This window comes from Meriones unguiculatus, chromosome 9 (genome assembly GCF_030254825.1).
Source record: "Meriones unguiculatus strain TT.TT164.6M chromosome 9, Bangor_MerUng_6.1, whole genome shotgun sequence".
NCBI lineage: Eukaryota > Metazoa > Chordata > Mammalia > Rodentia > Muridae > Meriones > Meriones unguiculatus.
The window spans coordinates 74,311,041-74,336,314 of record NC_083357.1 but is presented as its reverse complement, the minus strand read 5'-3'; the positions used below and the strand labels follow the sequence as shown (position 1 = coordinate 74,336,314).

General features: G+C 39.9%; 1 protein-coding gene across 1 annotated transcript in view; it reads left to right on the top strand.

Moving 5' to 3' along the window:
- Positions 1-1,157: 1,157 nt before the first annotated feature.
- Dnajc15 (DnaJ heat shock protein family (Hsp40) member C15) overlaps positions 1,158-25,274 on the top strand; it is a 56,123-nt gene continuing 32,006 nt past the window's right edge. The window contains exons 1-2 of the mRNA XM_021655702.2: positions 1,158-1,370; positions 22,495-22,546. Of these exons, the coding sequence (XP_021511377.1) occupies positions 1,269-1,370; positions 22,495-22,546 (154 nt within the window). The 5' untranslated portion in view covers positions 1,158-1,268. The remainder of the gene's footprint in view (positions 1,371-22,494; positions 22,547-25,274) is intronic.

The following is a 25,274-nucleotide window of genomic DNA, read 5'->3' as shown; positions in this document are numbered from 1 at the left end:
TAAGGATGCAATGACCCGGTACTGTGCCTATAACTTGACATATGCTCAGCAAGTATTTATTGAATAAATTGAAAAAAAAATGGATTATGAATGAATGATATTTAGACTTCAGTTCATTTGTTTTGCTCGCAAATAATTGTGGACTGGCTTAATAAAAAATAATTTATGTAATAAAAATCATGTTTCTGAAGAGTTTTTGAAGTACTTTTACATACTGTTACATACCAGCCTTTCAGCTGTGTCTATCTCCCTGTGGAATTTCTGGCCTGTTTCTTCTTCTAACTAAAACAAACAAACAAACAAAAAACAAACATGTCCCTTATTGAACCATGTTAAAGGCCAACCATCCAAGGAAACCTTGTGGTTGCTGTTATCCCTTGCTGTAAATTCTGATGCTACAGCCTTTGCTCCCATTTGCAGCAACCCAGCATGCTTGGGCTCTGGTATAAATTACTAATACCGTGTATTCTTTCCTTCTCGAGGGTAAATTCCTTCAGGCCCTAAGCATGCAATGGATAAATTAACAGGCTCTTAAAACCTTTAACTCAAGAATAAAATAAATAACTAAATCTTCTTGTAAGCTGATTTGACAAAAGGGCAAAACATCAGCCAAGTCTGTACAGGGGTTAGAAAACATACTAGCTTCAGTTACTGTCTAATATCTGTTCCAAAAAAGCTTGACCTAAAAAAATTAACAATAAAGTAAGTCTTTGTATATTTTAAATTAACTCAAATCATCTGCAGTGAGTGCAAGTTACTTAATCACCAGTTTTTTGTTTTTGGTTTTTGTTTTTGGTTTTGTTTTTTTTTTCTCCCAGTAATTTCACTTACATGTTCATACATTTCTGGCTGGGAAGGTCAGATTCGGAATACCGAGGCATGCTTCTACTCCCAGGCACCACCATGGGACCCGGAAGTCTCTCCCAGCCCGATTTTAGAGAAAACTGGAGGTAGACCTAACAAGCTGCCTCCCCCATCCTGGCACCTTCCCCTCAGCCTCCCTCCCCTATCCCCCATGCTTGGTAGGTGTGGTGGAGGGTGAGACTCTGCCAAATAAATACATAAAAAGAAACAAGTTAGGGCCTTGGCTTAGGGTGTGACCCAGGGCTTTGACAGGACAAGTCGATTCGAGCTAGAGTGAGGAGAATTAGAGTCTCTGCAGCCAGGTCTGAGCCAATAAAACTGCGCGAAGTTAACCGGGCCCGCACTAGTTTGTCCCTGCGGTCGCCTCGTAGCCGACGCAGCGCGTCCCGAGTCCCTGCACTGCTATGGCTACCGGTGGTGGCGTGGCCCCCAGAGAGGGGCTGCGCTACGCCGAATACCTGCCTCCCCCCGCCCAAAGGCCGGACGCCGACATCGACCACGCCGCGGTGAGTCTGCCGTCCCGCGCGCCTCGCCCCCCCGCACGCCTTGACCCCGAGATCTCCAGCTCCCGCCCGCCCGGCGGCGCCTGGGGTCGCCCGGCGCGGGGACAGGCTGTCGTGACGGGGACCCCAGAACAGGCCCCTGCACGTCCGGTGAAGGGTCCCACGGGTCCCCCCGGGCAGCCTGGAGGGGACCTGGCCGGGCCAGGGGCGTGAGAGCAGTTAGTACCCCGCAGAGGGAGGAGGGGGACGTGCCTGTCCGGAGTCCCCAGAGTCTGGAGCACGCAACCTGGGTGCCCACGGTTTTTTCAGGCTGAAAGGAAGAGGTGTCGGTGGTGGTGATGGGAGGTCTTCCCTACAACCCTGTGGGTCCCGGGGATCGAACCCCAATCGACCAGCACCTCTACGGGCTGACTCATCCCGCCGGTTTACGGTTTACGTCCGTAGGAGCGTATGGCTTACAGGTCATAGGTTGGGAAGTCTCTTTAAACACCCCAGGCTCAGAAATGCGAGGTTGTGTGTAATTCTCCACCGGCCTTGCTGGCGCCCTTTTGCATAATGAGAACTTTTAAAACTTTTCCTGTGCTATCCTGACATGAGATTAAGTAAAGTTTTTTTTTTTTTTTTTTTAAATCAATATAATAGAAGTAAATATTTTCGTAATATGCCTGTGTTTGTATTTGTAAATGCTTTCACATTATTGGGTTAGAGGCTGCAGTGGGCTGGGCATGTTGCTCCCATATTGCTCATGGAAGTAGAACATTGGAGTAACTTAACATCCCCAAGACTCACACAGTGGAAGGAGGGAACCAGCTCTCCAAAGTTGACCACTGACTTGGATGCGTGTACAGGGGTGTGCCCGTCACCCCCACTAACAGAACCCACAGGTTTGTTTATTCTTGTTTAATAGATTGTTTGGGAAACACCAAGTAGGTACATGATAGAAACGGGGTTTATGTATGCAGAACGTGAATAGACCGTGATTATCACCTCCAAGGCCAGAGAACTGCCATCCTATTTCATAAGCAGGAACTATGCGTTTTAGGATCTGCAACTTTGTTGTAACTACTATTACTGTGATTATTTATAAGTTACCTAGTGAAGGACAGATCTGTGAATGCTGTCATCTTTTCATTTTCGATGCATCTTTATGGGGTCTTTACTTAGTTTGTGAGGTGCAATGGTGAGTACAAAGTCAAATCAAGTATGAATTTTGTGTCTTGGAGACTTGCTCAGTCCCCAGAGCCAAGTGATCCTGCCTGATGCCCTTTGGCAGCTTCCCCTGGGTCAAGCCACCAGAGAGACTGTAGAGTCTATGTTTTCAAGGACAAGTTAAGTGAGGCCGAACCTGGTGTCACTGCAGAAGCTTTCCTTGAGTTCAAACCCATTGTTTCTAGTTTGGGAAAGAAAAAGCCTGTCAAAAAGTAAGAAAGGGAGAGAAAGTAAGGTAAATGGTGAATTCATTTAGCCTTTCTTGCTGTTAGAGAAGCGTTGCAGTTGCAATAATACCATGTGGTTTAGAATTATTCCCATTTTTAAGTTTCAATAGAAACTATTCCTATTTCTAACAGTAAAGTTGTTTTGTGTTTTCTCAGTATGGGAACTATTTTTGACTATGAGATTTTTATAGAGGTTGCTTTAGGTACTTTTAGTATAAGTTCACTTTTAGCTACTATAAGTTTCTCTCCCCTGATTTTGTTTGCCATAAAAACACCTTTACACAATGTTCTCAAAAAACGTTCTTTCATAGCATAAAAAATTTTACTTCTGTCTGTGTGTGACCTTTGTATGTGGATACCCGTGGAGGTCAGAGGAGGCTGTCATATCCCTTTGAGCTGGAGTTACAAGCCTCCAAACTTGGATACTGGGAACGGAACTCAGATCCGCTGGAAGAGCAGTAGGTGCTCTTAATCACTAAGGCATCTTTGGAGCCCTGGTGTTTGTGATCTTATTCAGTGTGTGTAAATTGTGAGAAAGAAGTAAGCTAACATTTAGTGAGTGTCTGCTATGTACCGGGCACTGTGGTAGTATTTTCTCGTTGTATAATAATCCTGTGGTGTTTCATGCTATTTTTCTTTATTTTACACATAAGAAAGTTGAGACTTGAAGAGGTCAATTAAGTCTCTCGAGATTACAGTGATAATAAAAGGCAACAGGGGTTAGGAAACCATCCTTTCTGCTGTAGAACATTGCCATCCCATCATTTAGATAAAGGAATGAATTCCAGATCCAAGAAATGATTTGTGCCCTTGGCTTTTGTGATACTTTTCAGGATCTTCAAATGAATCTAACTATGTTTATAAACTCTTAAGCTTCAAAGCAGATTGGTTTGAGTTCCCCTTAAAGAGGAAAGGATGAATAATAATGAAAATTATAAGCTGTGACTAGGATTGGTCTAAGCATTTGCTGCCTTACAGTAAAGCAGTTTCTGGGAAGAAAGTAAAAGTAGTTTCTGGAAAGGAGATAAAGGCCCAAGTAAGAAATAGGAAAAGCTACACAATGCTGTTTGTAAGGTATTTAAGGTGTTCAATTCTTAGAAAATTACCCTCAAGGTACAGCGTTGTATTTTGAATTCTCCTGCATCAAGAGATTATACATTGGGCTGCTTTTCTGGCTTTTGAGACTGTGAGTGTTGGTTAAAATGTACATCTTTAGCTGGGTGTGGTGTCGCATTGCTTTAATCCCAACGCTTGGAAGGCCGAGAGGGTGGATCCCTGAGTTCAAGGCCAGCATAGTTTACAGATTGCCTGGTTTACAGATTGAGTTTGAAGACAGCCAGGGCTACACCGAGTAACCTTGTCTTGGAGGGGGTGGGGAGTAGGTGGTGCCAGCTGAAAGAACATTTCAAGGAAGGACTAGTGCCACAGAATTAAGGTTTACCCACTTCAGAGTGTGTCAGACCATGATTCTGCCTTACCTGTAGGGTATTGCAGTGCAGTTTAGATGAGGGAGAGGGAAGATAGCATTATGGAGAATTATGTTAGGGATATCAAAGGCCAGTGCTAGTCTCTAGTTTCAGTTTAGCTAAGTAGAAGAAAGATATTACACTCTAGGTTGTTTTTCAAAAACTCAGAGAGGAGTTTTTAAGACATTTTATAAGGTTTTTGTGAATGGACATTAGAGTCAGATAGGGCTATTTTAATCACTCTGGAGAGTAGTGATTATTTTTTATAATCTATTGTGTAGACTTTTCCTTTTAAGCAATGCTGGGTACAGGTGCTAGACTGCAGTCAGGCCTTGGGAGCTCTAGTTCTAGTGCAGGCACAGCTGCAGTTTGCAAGACATCTGGCTTTTCTGGTCTTCAGTGTCATTGAAATGTGGCTTTTGGCTAGGTTTTCCTTTTCTTAAGGCTCTAGAGTCAGTGGCACAGACTTAAACGCCAGTCAGAATCAGTCAGAATGTCAACAAAACATTGGGCAACTGATGAAGGCCATTGAAAATGAAACAAACAACTTTTTAAATTATTTTTATCAAATGACCTTTCTTTACTAAAAATTCGTCATATACTACTTATACCTTTCAAAATAAATAGAAGCGAAAACTTCCCCTAAAAGACAACAAATAAATTTATTGATATGAAGAGTTTGTAATTGTCCTGGAGATGGGATGTTGTGGGGAGGTGGAGTTAGAGTCTAAGAATAACTGAAGAAAGACCCCAGACTCAAGTAGTATGCAAAAGCCAGGAGCATTTATTCTGCAGAAATTTGCCAGCGTGCCGGGGCCACCATTCCTTAGAATGGGGCTCAAAAGTGAGCCCATAGACCCAATTTAAAGGCAGGTAGAGGGATTTCCAGGAGTGTGGTAACCATTTTATTGGTTAACTTAGGAGGTATGGGGGATTTAGGATTGGCTAAACATTTAGGAACTTTCCAGAGTTGCTAAGGTCTTTTCCTCAGGTTTGCTAAATCACTGCACTGGGCTCAAGCCCATGTGTTAACCCTTAACCTGATTGGCTGCCTGCAAGCTGTAATTTTAGTCAGAGTAGCCAAACAGATTGGGGCCTTCTGGGGGGGGGGGTCTCTTGTAGACTTTGGAGTTATTAGACCTCTTAGTGGTAAGGAGAAGGCTGATTTGAAGGCAGGTGTGTTAGTAGCCATTTTTGCTTGTTTTTGTGTCTGTTTTGTTTGAGGCAGTGTCTCACTATGTAGCCCTTGACTGGCCTGAAACTCATTATGTAGACCAGGCTGATCTCAATCTCAGAGCTCTAGCTTGCCTTTGCCTGGAGAGTGATTGGATTAATGGTTGTGTGTCACTGTGGTCACCGTGCCTAGCTGTAAGAATAACTTTTGTATTGCTGTGATAGAATCATGACAGAAACAACATACTTAGAAAAAAGTTCATGCCGGTTCATTATTTCTCAGGGTCCAGTCCTTAGTCACTTGGTCCTGTGTCCTTGGGTGGAGCGTGTTGGTGGCAGGAAAAATGTGGTGGAGACATGTTCACTTTCGGGCCATTGGGGAAACAGAGATACAGACAGGAAATGGCAGGGGTAGTTATACTTCCAAGGACTCGCTGCCTGTAACCTTTTCCTTCAGCGAGACTCACTTTCATAGTTCCCCCAATCTCCCAAAGCCGTGCCACAAACCACGGGACATTTCAGACTCAAACCACAACAGTAGCAAAGTAGTTTGGACCTTGGATCATAAATAGCTCAGATCTATTAGTTCAGGAAGTCGCTGAACCATTAATAATGAAATAATAAAAGTCAACAATAATAAAATGACAAAAGGAGTTGGTTGGGAGTTGGTCCTTTTTCTTCAAGTTATAATAATGTAAGCTAATTAGCAAGTGGAGAATAAAACCCAACTCAGAATTAAGAATTACCCACAGTCTTTGCCCTCTCCTGGGCTTGCTTTTGTCCAAAGGTCTTTGTCCTAACCTTGACCCCATTATCCTCTATTTTTACTTCTACTTTTCTCAGAAGGACTCTGACTCAGAAACAAAACACTGTTTCCTGGCCACAAACCCCTTGTCTATGTATCCATTTAGGTAATTCTCTTATTTAGCTTATACTGTATACTGAGAATAAAAAGCAAACAGAGCCAACTTCTCGCTCTCTAGAGCCTCATGGTGTTGTGAGGAAGATAGAGTTTGCAATGTGGTCTATGATCATAATGGAGTGTTAACAGAAAGAGGAAGCAGAGCTAGATGACTAGGGGAGAACTGGGCAATGGCACTGACTTTCTTAAAATGTTGGGATGCTTGTTTGATCCAGTTACCAATACTAGATATAGACAGAGTTGATGTCCCTTTGTTTTTCATGGTTGAGGCCTCATAGGTAATCAAATAGTCTTTAACTGTTACTAAGTGTTAACCACATCTACAAAATACCTCACAGCAGCTCCAAAACTAGCCCAGAATTATAGTCTAGCCAAGTCAACACATGAAATTCACAGCACTGAGTATCTGGGTTAAGAAAGAACCTGAAACGAATTTGCAGCTTGGTTGGCAAGCTTGCCACAGCCTGTCTCTCTCAGGGGCTTCCAGGACTGGTTTGCTACTAGAGCAAGATTTACCACAACATGGGTTTATTCACATTACAGTTTACGTGAGCAAAGAGCTTTTTATGTTACTAGGAGAAAGCCTCAACGTTATTTTGAATAAAGCCAAAGTAGTATTTAAAACATTATTCCCAAGAAATTGTTATGTAATGGAGCTTTGAATTTGGGGAAATTTCATTCATTATACTGAGGCTTGGAATACAGCTCACTTGGGGTGAGCCTAAGAATTGTTCCCTGTGTTTGGCTTTTGATTTTGTTACATTGTTTGGTTCCCCACCTTCCAAACACACACCATTTATTCATTAGTATTGTAATAGATCTTAATGCTTGCCTTTGGTTTAAAAAAAATCAAGTTGCTTAAAAGTAGAGCGAATAGAACTGTGCTAGCTTTGCCCCTCCTTTTTTGCATGGGAATAAATTTAAGACTTCAAGTATGTGTGTGCTGTGGCAGTGGAACAGCATTGCTGAGGGTTGAGTAGGCTTATGTGGGCTGACCAGTTTAGATGTGAAATTCTTGCAGTTTGAGAATTTCAGGTAGGACAACTGTAAAACTTCTCTTCTAACGTCATTTTAAGGCCTGACATTTTTTTGTGTGTCTGAATACAAACATCTCTCCTTTTTATTTGGGATGGTAGGGGTGGCACCCAGGCCCACACTCAGGCTGGGTATGCTTCCTACCTCTGAGCTATCTCAGCTCACTACCCTCTTCCTTACCTGGAAGCTCTCCTACAATGTCTCTTCCCCCAATCCTGCTGATTCGCCTGTAGCCTTTGTTATTCCGTCTCCATATTTTCCCTTTTACTTGATGTTGTTTAAATTCAGAGAGCTTTCTTTGTGGAAATTGAACCAAATAGTAAGCCAATATAAAACACTGAGTTCAGCAAAAGTGATTTGCTTGCGATTAACCCTTGAGAATTTAGCCCCAGCCAGATAACAAAGACAGAATGTTTTTGCTGAATCCTGCCCATTCTTCTTTTTCTTCCCTCTTAACCAAGTGCTAATGAATTCCAATACAATTTATCTTATTCATCATTGCATGTTTTTTAAAGTAAGCCGAAAGAGAGCTCATCAGATTTCCTACTTGCACTTGAATGCTTTCAGTCTGACCCCTCAGCAATTTTATTTTTGTAGTTGTTCAAGACAGTAACTTTGGCATCCTATATTTTCTCTCAAATATCACATACAGTACTGGAACATCTTTTTACTTTCAAAATACAGAAATCAAGGAACTTAATATTTTCATCACTAATCACCCATTATTTTAATAATTTCAGATTATTTTAAATATGCTTCTACTTCATTTCTATGCCTCTGTTTTTGACCCTGTATAGTTGTTTTTTGTTTTGTTTTCAGCATGATAACTAGACCTTCTTAGAATTTTGTGATCATGTTGGCTCTGCTGGGAACAGTAGTGTCTCTGCCATTCAAAGGAAAACTAAAGTCCTGATGTTCCCTGAAAGGCCCTACAGTGGGGTGTCCAGCCCATTGTGGCCAGCCTGTAAGCTACATGCAGTTTGGGCCAACACAAAATTATAAACTTACTCAAAATGTAAGGGTCTGTTGTTGTTGTGTTTTTGTTTGTAACTTGAGTGCATGGTACTTGAATGAGAACTTTGATAATACTAGTATGTCACAGTGTCACAAGGGTGGAGCATGTATATGACACTTGACCTCTCTAACTTAATTCCTCACTCCTTTTTCTCTACTCTGTGCCTGCTGGCCTGTTTACTCATCATAGCAGCACCTGCCTTCTTCAGGTGTGTTCCTTTAGTCTGTGGTAACTTTTCCTTAGATGTAACCATGGCTTTTTTACAATTTTTAATTTTCAGAAGTCTTTCTCAGTGAAGCTTTCTGTGTCTACTTTGTGCCAATTTATCATATCTTTACCTGCTTTATTTTTATTTCCCCGTGTGATGTATGTCATTGTAAATTACTGTTATATTCTGTTTCTTTCGTTTCTTTTTTAAACTTTTTGAAACAAGGTCTCACTATATAGTCTTGACTGGTCCAGAACTTACTTTGTAGACCAGGCTTGCCTTGAACTCACAGAGATCTGCCTGTTTCTGCCTTCCAAGCACTGGGTTTGAAGACACGTACCACTATGACTGGGCCTATTTTCTCTGTTTTCATTCTTTATTGTCTCGAGGAGACCAGGCAGTATACCTGATTGACCCTGCAGTTTTGAATCATACATATCTAAATCTTTAAAGAAAATGTTTCATAACTATAACCTCTTGTTATGGCTTAAATATGATTTGTTCACTCTCTCTAATGTCCATGTTGAAGTATAATTAAACCCTTTGTGAGGTATTGAGAGGGTTACAGTCTCAATCTGACTGTGATGTTTAAAGATGGGGTCATTGGGAAGTGGGTATTATTCATAAAGCCATTGGGGTGATGGAGTGATGGTGGCTTTATAAAAAGAGGGAGAGAGACCAGGGAACATATCCATGTACTCCATTCCCATTTCTTGCCATGTGATCCTACAGTACCAACTCTCCTCAAGAAGGCCATTATCAGACCCCTGGCTCTTGAGGTGGAATCATGAGCCCAAATAAAACATCTTTATTTATTTTTATGACTTACACAGTCTATGACATTGTTTTAGAAATTACAGAAGAGAGACTGAAATATTACTCAAGACCTTGTGGATATTTCAAGAATAAATAAAGCACGCTTTTAGCTGTCAGAGTTCGGGAATTTATCTACTTGGAAAAAAAATACACTGGATCTAAGATGGTGGTGCCAATAGCACACTGTGTCCGATCAGCAGGGCAGCAGTGATTGCACAGTGACCAAGAAATAGAACTATGGGCCCCAAAACACCAGCGACTGTGTTCTGAATGAGAAGAAACCACACGGTGAGGGAAACAATCCAGTCTGACCTCAGGTCATGCAGCTAACCACTGGAAATGTTCCTGAGTTCCTGCAGGCACTCCAGCACATAGCCACATGCCTGTGCATTGTGCTCACCTTCCAATCTGAAATGTGGGCCCCAAAACACCAGAGACTGGATCTCCCAATCAAGAAGAAACACCACAGTGAGGGAAACAATCAGATCTGACCTCAGGGTACCCAGCTAATCCCTGGAAAAAATTCCTGGGTTCCTGAAGGCTTGGGGTTTCGGTGCTTACCAGCCACTGAATATTTTCTGGATACTGGGGCATGGAGATCCCACCTCAGACCTAGAGACACCTGGGAGCCATGGGATTATCTCCACACCTGCTCCAAAGCTCAACCTGTTTCTCTAGTGAGACCAAACCTCTGGGCTCCCTGGTTCTTCAAGAGGGCTGTGCCCAGCAAACACAGTGTCTGAGCAGTTGCAGCTCATTAAACTCAGCAAGAAAGCCACTGGCAGCTCAGCTGTCCCCAGGACTTTCCCTGGTGAGAGGAGAGCCCCTAGCCTCCCAAGTAGCTCAGTTAGCCCACAGGATCATGCACCTGCGGAAATTTGCAGCAATTCCCAGAGAACCAACAGCCATTTGGAGACCATACCTAACAATCAGAGAATGGCTCCTTGGGTAATAATCAGCTTCCTGCACAGGGGATTTCTCACACCACCCCTGCTCTGCAGGATTCCAGCAGGCACCAGAAACTAACAGCCAACACCTGAGACAGTCAGATGGGTAAAGACTAGGGTAAAAGCACAATCAACAAAAGCCAAAGCAATATGGCATCTCCAGAACCCAGTTATCAAAGGGCAAGCAGCCCTAGATACTCTAACATAAGTGAAACTGAAGAAAATAACCTTAAATCTATGCTAATGAAGAGAATAATGGAGTAAACAAATAAAATCCGTAAAGAAATACAGGAAAATACAGTCAAACAGATTGTGGCCTTTAAAGAGGAAATAATTAAATCACTGAAAGAAATGAAACGAATAGAGGAAAGTTTAAACAAGCAGGTGAAGGAATTGAATGAAAGGCAGGAAAATACAAATAAACAGGTGAAGAAAATCAGCAAAACGGTTCAAGATCTGAAGATGGAAATGGAGACATTAAAGAAAACACAAACTGAAGAAATCCTGAAGAGGGAAAACTTAGGGAAGAAAACAGGAACTACAGAGGTAAGTATCTCCAACAGAATACAAGAGATGGAAGAAAGAATCTCAAGTATAGAAGATACAATGGAAGAAATCAATACATCCCTCAAAGAAAATGTTGAATCTAAAAAGTTCCTGACACAAACCAGCCAAGAAATCAAGAACATGCAAAGACAAAACCTAAGAATAATAGGAATAGACGAAAAAGAAGATTTCTTGTCTCCAAGGCCCAGAAAATATTTTCAACAAAATCAAAGAAAAAAAAATGTCCTCAATTTAAAGAAAGGGATGCTTATAAGCATACAAGAGGCCTACAGAACACCTAATAGATTTGACCGGAAAAAGAAAATCCTCCCACAACATAATAATCAATGCACTAAATATATACAGAACAAAGAAAAAATACTAAAAGCTGCAAGGGGGAAAGGCCAAGTAATAAATAATGGCAAACCCATCAGAATCACACCTGACTTCTCAACAGAGACTATGAAAACCAGAAGGATCTGGGGAGATATCATACAGACCCTAAGAGAACACTGATGTTAGCCCAGACTACTATACCCAGCAAAATTCTCAATCATCATGGATAGAGAAAAAAAATAGTCAACAACAAAAACAAATTTATATACTCCCTACCCACAAATCTGGCCCTACAGAAGATATTAGAAGGAAAAATACAACCCAAAAAGGCAAACTACACACAGGAAAACACAAGAAATAAATAACTTTACTACAGCCAAAATAAAGTAGATAAGCACACAAACACACTACAACAACCAACATAAAAATAAAAGGAAGTAACAGTCACTGGTCATTAATCTCTCTCAACATCAATGGAGTAAACTCTCTAATAAAAAGATACAAACTAACAGAATGGATGTGTAAACAGGACCCAACGTTCTGCTACATACAAAAAACATACCTTAGCCCCAAAGATAGACATTCCCTGAGAGTAAAGGGCTGAAAGATGGTTTTCCAAGCAAATGGACCCAAGAAGCAAGCAGGAGTAGCCATTCTAATATTTAATAAAATAGATTATCAACCAAAATTAATCAAGAGAGACGAGAAAAGTCACTTCATACTCATCAAAGGAAAATTACACCAAGAAGACATCTCAAATGTGAACATCTGTGCCCCAAATACAAGGGCATCCACATTTGTAAAACAAGCATTAATAAAGTTTAAACCACACATTAATAGTAGGAGACTTCAACACCCCACTTTCACCAAAAAACAGGTCAACAAAACAGAAACTAAACAAAGAACAGTGACACTAACAGATGACATGAATCAAATGGACCTATCAGACATCTAAAGAACTTTTCACCCAAACACAAAAGTTTCTCAGCACCTCACAGAGCCCTCGTCAAAACAGACTATGGAGTAGATCACAAAGCAACTCTCAACAGATACAAGAAGATTGAAGTAATCCCTTTTATCATATCAGACCACTATAGATTAAAGCTGGAACTCAACAAAAACAGAAATAGCAAAAAGCCTATATATGCATGGAAACTGAACAACTCTTTACTAAATGACAGCTGGGTTAGGGACAAAGTAAAGAAATTAAAGACTTCCTAGAATTCAATGAAAATGAAGGCACAACATACCCAAACATATGAGACTCAATCAAAGCAGTACTAAGAGAAAAGTGCATAGCACTAAGTGTCTTCATAAAGAAATTCAAAACATCTCACACAAGCAATTTAATGGCTCACCTGAAAGCCCTAGAACAAAAAGAAGACACACCCAAGAGGAGTAGAAGGCTAGAAATACGCAAATTCAGGGCTGAAATCAATAAATTAGAAACAAAGAAAACAATTCAAAGAATCAACGAAACCAAGAGCTGGTTCTTTGAGAAAATCAACAAGATAGACAAACCCTTAGCCAAACTAATTAAAAGGCAGAGAGACACTATCTAATTCAGCAAAACCAGAAATGAAAAGGGGGACATAATGACAAGACGATGAGGAAATCCAAACAATCATGTTTTACTTCAAATGTCTATATACCATAAAATTTGAAAACCTAAATGAAATGGACAATTTTCATTTTCTTGATAGATTCCACTTACCAAAGCTGAATTAAGATCAGGAAAACAAATTAAATAGTCCTATATCCCCTAAGGAAAGAGAAGCAGTCGTCAAAAGTCTCCCATCCAAAAAGTTTCAGCACAGAATTCTATGAGACCTTCAAAGAAGAGCCAATGCCAATATTCTTCAAACTATTCTGCAAAATAGAAACAGAAGGAACCTTACCAAATTCATTCTATGAGGCTACAGTCACCTTAATACCTAAACCTCACAAAGAACCAACAAAGAAAATTTCAGACCAATTTCCCTTATGAATATTGAATAAAATATTGAATATTGAACATAAATATTCAATAAAATGCTCACAAACCAAATTCAAGAACTCATCAAAGATGATATCCACCATGTACAAATAGGCTTCATTCCAGGCATGTAGGGGTGGTTCAATATATGGAAATCCATCAATGTAATCCACAGTATCACCAAACTGAAAGAAAAAAAAAACAAAAAACCCTACATTGATCATCTCCTTATATGCCAAAAAAAGCATTGGATAAAATCCAGTATATGATGGTTAAAGTCTTGGAGAGATCAGGGATACAAGGCACATACCTAAACATAGGAAAGGCAATAGACAGCAAACCTACGGCCAACAGGAAACAAAATGGAGAGAAACTTAAATCAATCCCACTGAACTCGGTGACAAGGCAAGGCTGCCCACTCTGACCGTATCTCTTCAACATAGTACTTGAAGTCCTAGCTTGAGCAAGAAGACAACTAAAGGAGATCAAGGGGATATAAATTGGTAAGGAAGAAATCAAAGTATAACTGTAATTAAGCAAGCCAGAGACTTGTATGGGAAAACTTCAAGTCTCTGAAGAAAGAAATTGAAGAAGATGTCAGAAGATGGAAACGTTTCCCATGCCCATGGCTCAGTAAGATGAACATAGTAAAAAATGTCCATCCTACCAAAAACAGTCAACAGATTCAATGCAATTCCCATCAAAATACCAACACAATTCTTTACAGACCTTGAAAGAACATTTTTTAACTTATATGGAAATACAACAACAATAAAAGAAACCCGTAATAGCCAAAACAATCCTGGATAATAAAAGCTCTTATGGGAATATCTCCATCCCTGATCTCAAGCTGTACTATAGAGCAACACTAATAAAAACTGCATGGTATTGGCATAGAAACAGACTGGAGAATCAATGGAATTGAATCTTAGACCCAGAAATAAACCCACACATCTACGGACACCTGACTTTTGACAAAGAAGCCAAAAATCATACAATGAAAGAAAGATAGCATCTTCAACAAATAGTGCTGGTCTGACTGGATGTTCACATGTAGAAAATGCAAATAGACCCATATTTATCACCCTGAACAAAACTAAAGTCCAAGTGGTTCAAAGACCTCAACATAAAACCAGACACACTTAATGTGTTGGAAGAAAAGGTGGGGAATTACCTTGAACTCATTGGCATAGGGGATAGCTTCCTGAACAACAGCACAGGCTCTAAGATCAGTAATAAATACAAGGGACCTCATGAAGCTGAAATGCTTCTGTAAAGCAATGGACAGTGTCAACAGAACAAAACAACAGCCCGCAGACTGGGAAAATATCTTCACCATCCAACATCTGACAGAGGGTTAATATCCAAAATATATAAAGAACTCAAGAAGTTAAACAGCAAAAAATCAAGTAATCCAATTAAAAAATGGGGTACAGAGCTAAACAGAGAATTCTCAATAGAGTAATATCAAATGGTGGAGAAACACTTAAAGTCATCAGGGAAATGCAAATAGAAATGACTCAGAGATTCCATCATATATTCATCAGAATGGCTAAGATCAAGAACTCAAGTGATAACACATACTGGAGAGGATGTGGAGAAAGGGGAACACTCCTCCATTGTTGGTAGTAGTGTATACTTGTACAATCACTTTGGAAATCGATCTGGTGATTTCTCAGAAAATTGGGAATAGCGCTACCTCAAGATCCTGCTGGACCACTCCTGAACATAAAGCTGAAAGATGTTCCACTATACAACAAGGACATTTGCTCAGTTATGTTCATAGCAGTTTTATTTGTAATAGCCAGAATCTGAAAACAGCCTAGATGTCCCTCAACAAAAGAATGGATACAGAAAATGTGGTATTACACAGTGGAATTACACAATGGAATACTCAGCTATTAAAAACAAGGAAATCATGAAATTTGCAGTCAAATGGATGGAGCTAGGAAAGATCATCCTGAGTGAGGTAACCTACAACTAGAAAGACAGGTGTGGTGTATACTCATTTATAAGCAGATATTAGCCATATAACATAGAATAACCACACTAAAATATACCCACCTAAAGAAGCTAACCAACAGGAGGACCCTAGGGAGGACCCATTCTCATTCAGAATGGCAAACAAGAGAGACACCAGAAGCGATGGAAGAGAGGGAACAGGATGGGAGCCTATCTTAGAGGTCCTCTGAAAGGCTCCACCAAACGGGATTAAAGTAGCTGCTAAGACTTACATGCCATCTTTGGGCAGAGCACAGGGAATCATGGAAGAAGGGAAGTACAGAAAGACCTGGAGGGGACAGGAGCGCCACAAGACCAACAAAGCCAAAAAACCTGGGCCCAGGGGTTCCTGCAGAGACTTATGTACCAACTAAGGTTTATGCATGGAGATGACATAGACCCCCTCCTCAGATGTAGCAGATAGGCAGCTCAGTCTCCATGTGGGTTCCCAGGTAAGGGGAGCAGGGTCTGTCTCAACATGAACTTGGTTGCCTGCTCTTTGACCACTTCCCCCTGGCAACACATTCTTGCCAGGATGCAGAGGAAGAGGATCCAGGCAGTCCTGATGAGATTTGATAAGGTAGGGTCAGACGGCAGGGGAGGAGGACTTCTCTCATTGGACTAGGGGAAGGGATAGGGGGAAGAGGAAGGAAGGGTGGAAATGAGGGAGAGGGCTTCAGTTGGGATATATAATGAATAAATTATAAAACATAAAATTTTTAAAAAACACTATTTAGATATTTTCATCATATCCTAATTTTCTGAGACACTGCTAAGTGTCTAAGTGTCACTTTCAATTTCTGTTAGCTTCTAAACGTATTGGGTGTGTCATTGTATGAACAATGTTAGATTTCCAGTTATTTTAATTTAATTGCTAGAAAATGACTGTAGTTAGGTTTACTAATTCTATTCCTTATTCACCATTTAGGATTCATGTTGCTTTTTTATGTGATTTATTTTTTTCTCATTTTGTTATTGACAGTTTAGTTTTTAAACGTCATTGTTTAAAATTTTTTAAAGGGCTGGGCGGAAGGCTCATTTGGGAAAGTACTTGCTGTGCAAGCATGAAGACCTGAGTTCAGATCCTAAACACCCAGTATGAAAAGCCAGTGTGGAGCATGCCTAGGCAGCCCCCGGAAACTCTCAGGTCAGCCTGCCTCGCCAATCAGTGAGTTTCAGGTTCACCGAGAAACCTATCTCAAAACTAAGCTGGAGAAGGCACGGAATAAGACATGCTTACACACATGGACATGTACCTCCATGCACATCAGCACCAAAACACCCACAAAGACAAAGTTTTTTCAAATAAGAGTACACCGTCATTCTTTCAGCTGCATCCAAGTGGGGTTTACTTATCTGAAACCAGACTGATTGGCATATTAGTGAGTGAGAGATTATCCGGGCATGGTCCTCAGCACCACAGAAAAAGGAAATCAAGCATGGTGGTACTGGATTGCAATCCCAGCCTTCTGGACATGGAGTCAGGAGGTTCTGGAGTCAAGGGCTCATGAGACCGTGGCTCAGATAGTAACATTATAAACAAAAAGCCAGAGGAGAGCTTTTTAGCCTGAAGGTTAGTCCTTGTGTTTCAGTGGGCAAGAAATAGCACTTAATAAGCAGATATGATTACTCTTCAGAAGAGCAACACAGAGAACATGTTGGCGCACTCTGTCCAGTGAACAGTGGGTGTTCAAAACCTCCACTGGTCTTGCTTTGTTTTTCTCTGATTTCTCATTTTGGTGTGTGTGTATGTATTCTGTTTCGTTTGACTCAGGGACTCAATATGTAGCCGTGGCTGGCCTGGAACTTGCTATGTAGACTAGGTTGGCCTCAAACTCACAGAGATCCTCCTGTCTCTTCCTCTGCCAGTGCTGGGATTGAAGAAACCACCATTCTTGGCTGCATTATATGTTTACTGTCACTGTGTTTTATTAGCAAAGCATGAGGACCTGAGTTGTTTTTTTCCAAAACCCGCATTGAGAAAAGCCAGGTGTAGCAGGGCCTGGTTAGAATCCCAGCACTGGGGATTTAGCTGGCCTCCAACTCTACAGATACCTTGCCTCCCAAATGCAGGGATTACAGGCTCGTGCCAGCCATGCTCAGCTTCCACTCGCAGTAGCATTTTAGTGATGAAAAAGATAACACTATTTTCTAAGAAATAATAGCCTATATCAACTACGTTTTAATTTAATTCTGTTTATGCCTAATATTTTCTTTAACATTTTCATCTTAAGCTTGATTGAAAGGATTTATTCTTCCTTTAGAGTAGAAAAGCTAGTTGTGTAGGGTATATATATGTGTATCTATGTATTTTCTGATTGACTTCAGTTTCCATTTCCCTCACTTCGGTTTGCTGTCAATTGTTTATACTGTCTATAAACTATTGTAATAGAAATTAATTAAAATATACTAAATCGAAGAGATAATTCAGATATAACTCCTTCCCAATAGGGAATTTTAATTATAGTAAATAAAATGGGCTTTTGAATAGCCTTATCATTCTTTGTCCTTCAGTGTGCAAATAAGATATGATTGCACATTTTTGGTCATTTACTTACCAAACATCCTTATTTAATCTTGTCATCTATCTAATTTGTGCTAGTTTTGTTAGGGTATTTAAAAGTCATATGGGTCTTTTGTGCTTTTCCCTCTATAAAAACTCTTTAATATCTAGAAAGCTTCAAGAGGCAAAGGTAATATTTATTTACAACTTAAAGCAATATATTGATTTAATAAGGAGATAGACTTGTTAATATTTGGAGATTGGGGTAGAGAAGCTATTGGAGAGCTCCTCTGTGCAGGGTCCTTCATAGGATGGTGGCTCTACATATGTGCATATATGTAATAAGGTGTTTACTATATAGAGGCAATTAGTGAAAGTTCTAGTTGTAATTAGTGGATGATTTTATTAAAGATAATTTGATGAAGTATTTGCTTAGGTGTGGGCCGGATAAGTTAATAAAAAAGAGACAGCATATCACTGAGAGAAGAAAGAGCTGGGAAATGTTCCTCCAGAGAAGGGGCATGATTCTCCACCAGAAGTCAGTGCAGGTTCAGGCATGAAGAAATGCTCAGTCAACAGACCTGCAGCTCAGGAAGATCAAGGCGGAAAAGGAACTGGGCCGTCTGATGCTGTTCTCACTCTTCATTCCGTTGGCAACCAGAGGCTCAGGGCAAGGTACTTACTTAGTGATAGAGTTGAAAGATAAGGGAAATGAGGGAAAAATAGAAAGCTAGACAAACATGGGTAGAGAATGGGTCCGGGGAAACAAGTGGGGGAATAATTAGAGTTCTCAGCGCTTAATTGAATTAAATTGCTTTTTTACTTTTAAACACAATGTACTTTTACAAAGTATTAGAATAAACTGATTGCCCAAGGGGTTAATATTTCCTAATAAAATACCTTTAGTCCTGAAATAAAATCTCTTTGTAATTGTAGAGGCAACTGTTAGATTTCTGAAGGCCGAGATAAAGAGACCAGGGTCTGACCTCACCAGATGGAACTGTTCATTAGCACACACAGCAAGGGGTAGCTTCTCTCTCGCAGCAAGTTCAGGGGTCTGCTAGAGGGGAGAGTTGGTGGGATGTGAGAATGGGTAAACTTGCAGCTGTCGGAGCTTAGGTGTATCTCCCTGTGTGTCTCTGTCCTTCCTGAAATTGTTCAACAGACATTCCTTTCTGTGTTTCTTTCATTCATCTGATAAGGCTGAGCAAGGTCATCCATTACCTCATAGGAATCCAGTTTTACAACCGAGGCAGTCTATTCAGTAACTTTGTCTCCTGTATTTTCTTAATTATTGCATTAGTAAAATGTTAGAATAATTATTATCCTGCAAAGATTTTGAAACTAGAGTAACTCTGTTATATGGGAGATAGACCAAGGAGATCCAAGCCTCTCCCCTCCCCCCCTTTTTTTTCCAAAGTATTGATTTCACGGAAAAAAAAATGTATAAATGGACATCACAGGCCAGAAAGAAGCTTTGAAAAGAACTTCAGGATATATGTGGGAGCAAAGAGTAAGGCCAGCAGTCCCGGGTGCCCTTGCCGGGTGGGACCACACCTCACCTCTTGTGTGTTTGTGGTTGGGCTGGATTATGTTAAAAAAATTAAAATTATTTGCACATGAGTGGTTAATTAGGAGTTACAGCATTCTCTTGCTGGTAGTGAGCTGGTCACATATACTGTGCAGACCATCTCAGAGGCCATGAGCAGACTCGGTGTGACAGATGTTCCTGTGGAAGGTCACAGAGCAGTCATCCATTTTGTAGCTGGCAATAATTTTATGTACGCCTCATTTTTGATTGGAAAAACAAAACAAAACAGGCAGCTGATCTCATAAGGAAGAGATACTTTAATGAAAAGGTTGTCTATTGTCCCTGTTCCCTGACTTCAGGTTGCAGACTGTCTCACCTCAGTTTTAAGGGTTTATAAAAGACTGTGTATTTAACCTAGACAAGGTCAGTTACTTCGCCGGAGCCTTCCTCAGAAGTCAGTTCTCTGAATCTTCCCGTACTTAGTCAAATGTAAGGGCCATAGGACTTTGCTCACACTTCTGTCAACTGCTCACATGTGATAGCAGATGGACATTTTTACTGACTTTATTAAAGTTGACGTCTGCTAACTATTGAACGTGCGCCAGGCTGTTGTGCTCCGACCTTTATATGTATTCATGTGTTTTGTCCTATTATAACCCTAGGGGTGTGCAGACTTCCTAAAAGCTTGGAATATATCAGTGGACAAATAACTTCTACAAGTAGTATATAAAGCTTTGTATCTGGCAAGAATATTTTCTTACCATTTTGTTGTTGCTGGTAGTCTCTGTTTATTCTCGAACACTTTATCCTGTTTATTATCTATTTAGATTTTAGCCCTGAGCCTGACAAACACTGCTAAGGACCCTTTTCATGTAGGCACATTGTCTAAGCCTTTGACTCCAAGAGTTTTTTAAAAAGATGAAAGTCCCTGGCCTAGTATCCTTCCTCCTTACTGATTGTCTTTTTGCTGATAAATTGAAGGAAATCCATCTGTATATCGGATATGTGGATATGTGTCCATTGCTGTTTGTTGTAAGTGACTTCTGCCAATCTATGAAAGATTGGTGCTACAGTAATATCAAAAACAGAAAGAGAGTAGGCAAAAAAATGGGTGGTTCTAATGAATGAAAATATCAAAACTATGAGGGTAATAGATTTTCCAAAGAAAAAAGTAGTTTGATTAAAATGAAGTCATTGAAGAAGACTTGGAAGTTCATTGCACCATGACACATAGCACCAAGGAAAGCTCTAGAAAATGGCAAACCAGAGAGCCTTTCCTGTAACTCAGTACTTAACTCCCTTCTCTTTAGTATTAGTGAAGCCAGAGGGCCTGAAAGGAACCTGACGTTTCTCTTGCCTCACTGAGCAGCTCAAGGCTGTTCCTCGTCTGCCCAGGAGTCGGTAGTCCCTTACTAGTGTCATAGCCTGTGAGGTTTGTGGGAGGCTTGACCCGGGATGGTAGGGCTAGAGGAACTTGTTTCACCTAAGAAGATCGCTAGGTAGCTGAATGAGGTACTGGACATTAAAGTTTGCACCATTGTACAGCTGCCTTTTCTGATCTGATGATGCACATTATAGAGTCAAATCATGATTAAACTTTGATTGCTTAAGACTCAGGTGTATCTTTCCTCCTAGAACCTGCTGGCTTGCTTTTGCGGCAGTTTCATTCAGGAAACCAGAGCTGAGTGAGTGTGTGAGTGCTGCAGTGGCCATGTCTTTATCCAGAGCATTTCACAGAGCAGGAGACTAGGAAGGAGCGATGAGACTTATTTTAACTCCTGTAAACAGAGGCATCCCAGGAGTGCTAGGGCAGCTTCTTGATTGTGAGGAGTGAGGAACACAGCCTCTGCCTATATTAAAGTTCCTGCTTTACTCGGAGACCTGATTTAAGTACAGTGTGCATTTGTCCCCTAGTGAGGAGAAATTGAACGGAAGGACACGTCCCTTCCTCCTTTCTTTTTCCCCCTCCTTCCTTCTTCCCCTGCGACTTCGTACGTAAGCTGCTCACACCACTGTCTGTCTGTAGGCGAGCAGTCATTTAGTATAGCCACAAAACCTGCATCTGCTGGGTGTGATGCAGAGACTGCTGCATCTCTACAAGCTGGAGGCCAACCTGGTCTACATAGTGAGTTCCAAGCCAGCCAGGGCTGCATACTGAGACCATGTTTCAAAAAAACCAAAAGCAAAAAAGGTAAGGGAGGCTTAGAATGAATGTCTGACTTAAAAAAGAAAGGGAGGAAGGGAGGAAGGGAGGAAGGGAGGAAGGGAGGGAGGAAGGAAGGAAGGAAGGAAGGAAGGAAGGAAGGAAGGAAAAGGAAGGAAGGAAGGAAGGAAAAGGAAGGAAAAGGAAGGAAGGAAGGACAAACATTGTCTCTGCCAGAAACCTCTCTGTTATAGTTGAAGTGTTTTCCTAGGATGTTTAAGGAAAAAAGCTTAGAATGACATGGACATTTTAGGTAGTTTTTTTTTTTTTTTCATCAGAATTAGCTCATAAATTTATGACATTCTGAAATGACTCTTGCTTTAAAATATTTTTACCCGGCCTGGAAGAATAGAAAATTATTTAAAAAATCATTATTTTTTTACTAATTTTCTGAATTTGATTTGTTTCATAAAGATGTATCTAAGGTTTTATTAAAATTATAAGTACAGCAAATATAATTGGACATTGTAAGCATAAAGTATTAAAGAGGAAAATATGTGCCTTTATCTTTATGGGGAACAAACACTAAACCCACCATTGAGAATAGTCTACAGAAAGTATTTAAAGTAGGTAATATGAAACCAATAGGTAGAATGACCTCAGAAATCAAGTGAAAACCTAGAATTATTACAAGTTACTGAAAATTAGCCAATAATTGGGCGGTAGTAGCACATGCCTTTAATCTAAGAATTTAGGAGACAAAGGGAGGTAGATTTCTGTGAGTTCAAAACCAGCCTGGTCTACACAGTGAGTTCTAGGACACAAAGGAACCCTCGTTTTTGTTTTTTGTTTGTTTGTTTTATTTTGTTTTAAAAAAAAGCACAAAAAAAGAAAATTAGCCAAAAAAGCAAGCAGCATATATAATCCCATTGACAATGTAGATTTTTAAATTGTCTTCCTCATGGCAGTACTTGAAGAAAATGTATTTAATGTAATTATCATTGTTATTAAGCTGATTTACTTTCGTAGCATCATGAGCATGACTATAAATGATAATATGTTTTCCTTCCGCAGGGAAGAAGGTTGATAGCTGTAGGACTAGGTGTTGCAGCTGTTGCATTTGCAGGTACGTTGTTTTGGTCTTCAGACATATTCCATTCCCGTCTTACCCACCGCTAACAGTCACTTAGAAGTAATCAGTCAAGCAAAACAGAGATAAGCATTACAATAAAGAAAAGCACTGGTCACTGAGCTAAGACAGCTAGCTTCATGATGGTTGATTTTCCTGACATGTTCTTCTCCAGGTTAATTTAAAATGTGCAACAATAAGAAATCTTTACTATGGGCCCATGGCATGGCTCAGTGAATAAAGCGCTTGATACAAGCCTGAACATCCAAGTTTGGACACCCAGAACACGTGCTAAGGTCTGACACAGTAGCTCCTGTAATCCCAGCGCATAGTGGAAGGTTGAGACAAGAGGATCCTTAGAAACTCTTGGACTAGAACAGAAAGACTGTCTCAAACCAGGTCAAAATAAGGCCTAGCATCCTAGGTTATCCTCTGACCTCTACATGCCCCCTGTGGCACATACATTATTTCCCCTAACCCCCAGTGCACACGATAAGTCCAGAAGGCCTGCTGGAGAGATGGTTCAGCAGTTTAGAGCATTTGCTGCTCTTCCAGAAGACCTGGGTTCAGTGCCTAGCACCCATATCAGGCAATTCACAACTGCCTTCAGTTCCACCTCCAGAGGAGTGAACTCCTTTGGCTTTTGTGGATACCTGCACACAGATACACATGCATGTACCTAAATGAATAATAAAGTGAATCATAAAGAGACAAAAATGTATTTATTGCTATTACTGATGGTATGTTTGTGTACATGTGTAAGTCTGGGCAGGAGTGTGTAGATGGCTTATGACAGCTTTAGGGACTCAATTCCATTTCTACCACAGAGGTCCCAGGATGGAACCCAGGTTGTCAGGCTTGATAACAAGTGCTTTCACCCTGTAGCCATCTCTCTGGTTCTGAAATCTTCAGTGCAGTGCAATGGAAGTGATGGACATTCCCTTATCCTCTCATCATTTCCTTCTGATGGATAGAGCTGTTCCTTGTCTACTTAGTTATCTTCTAGCATTCATGTAGTTTTTGTTTATAAACTCAGGAGAATTTCATTCACTGTCACGATTATCTTCTTAGAAAAGGTAGTTTTAAATATTAAAGATACTTAATCATTAACTTACAACTTTAAATTACATAGCTATTCCCTAGCTAAATGTTAGCCTGAGAATATTTCCTTGTGTTAGTTTTGTTTACTGTTGCTTTGATAAAATACCCTAATAAACGACTTAGGGAAGAGAGAGTTTGTTTTAGCTCATAATTCCATGTATAGTTATCATAGCGAAAATCAAGGTGTTACATCAGCTAGTTACATCCACAGTCAAAACAGAAAGAGGATTATTGCATAAATGCTTGTCCTCAACAGTCTTTCTCCACTCTTACTCAGTTCAGGATTCTCTGCCTAGCCCATCCACAGTGGACAGTCTCCCCGCATCAGTTATCATAATGAAGACATTCCACGGACATGCTCATAGGCCAACCTGATCTAAGATAGTCCTTTATTGAAACTCTATTCCCAGGTGATTTTTAGATTGTGACAAGTTGACAACTAAAATTAACCATTACACCATATTATTTAAATTTTTGTTTCTAAATTCCATGGGTTTGATTATGTTAATTGCATTTTTCTTTGGATAAAGCTACATTCTGTTGTGTCACACAGTTAACGTCTAATAGAAAAGGGAAGTTTTATTTGGTTCTATACAGTATTTAATTTTACACAGTTCTTATTTAAAACAGTCAGAACTTAAAATCAACAAGACCTGTGATTTAGACCCTTTACATCTTTTTGCCAGCAGGGATGTATACCGATTTTATAACTATAGTTAACCATTTTTGAGCTTTCATGAGAAAAAGATAATGTTTTTAAAGAAATCCTGACAGTTTTCATAAACATAAATAATGCTAGTACTATTATAGGATAGGCATAATTATAAATTCTACGTTTTCATTTAGAAAAAGATGTATCTTATCTGTTTTTCTTTCAGACACTGACAAGAATATGTGTGTACATTTTTATATAGAAAAAATTCATGTTACATGTTAATTAGAAGAACTTGCCTAGAGCCAAATAAAACTGAGTAAAAAAAATCTTAGAATATTTCCATTTGTTGTGACTAGATCTCCTAGTTTATGTTTAAATGAACCTTCAAATATCACTTCCTGAAGCCTTTATCCTTCCTTTGATTAAGGCAGTTTAGTTGGTATGCCTAATTATGGTTTTCAAGAATTTGGGGTGATTTGAAAGTGAGGTTTAATACATGAAATCAGATGGTAAACAATCCTGAAAGATCGAGGTGTTGAGCTTTCCCATTCGAAGTTTTAATTTTCAGATAAGCTTCTGGATAGTTTTAGAACTTAGGTTATGTGTGTTGCATTCTGATGTTGTTCTTGGGTGAAGCCCTCAGAATGTCTTAGGATCTGTTTTGCTGTAGCTCTTAAGTTGGCAACACAAGGGACTATTAGGACCTTTAAGATAGGAAAATTGAAATAAGAATTTAGTCCTCCCAAAAACTCAGATATATTTTTAGAATGGAAACTTATATTCTTAAATTATGTATCTTTGGTAGATTTGAAGGAAATTTCTGGCAAAGACCATTTTAGCAGTTTTGATTTAACAACTATCATTTTCTGTCATAGTGTTATTATTTATCTAATATAATATAAGCACGTGTTTTCTATTTGGGTTTACATTTCCTAATCAAATTTTACTTTTTAGTGATTTGATTTGATC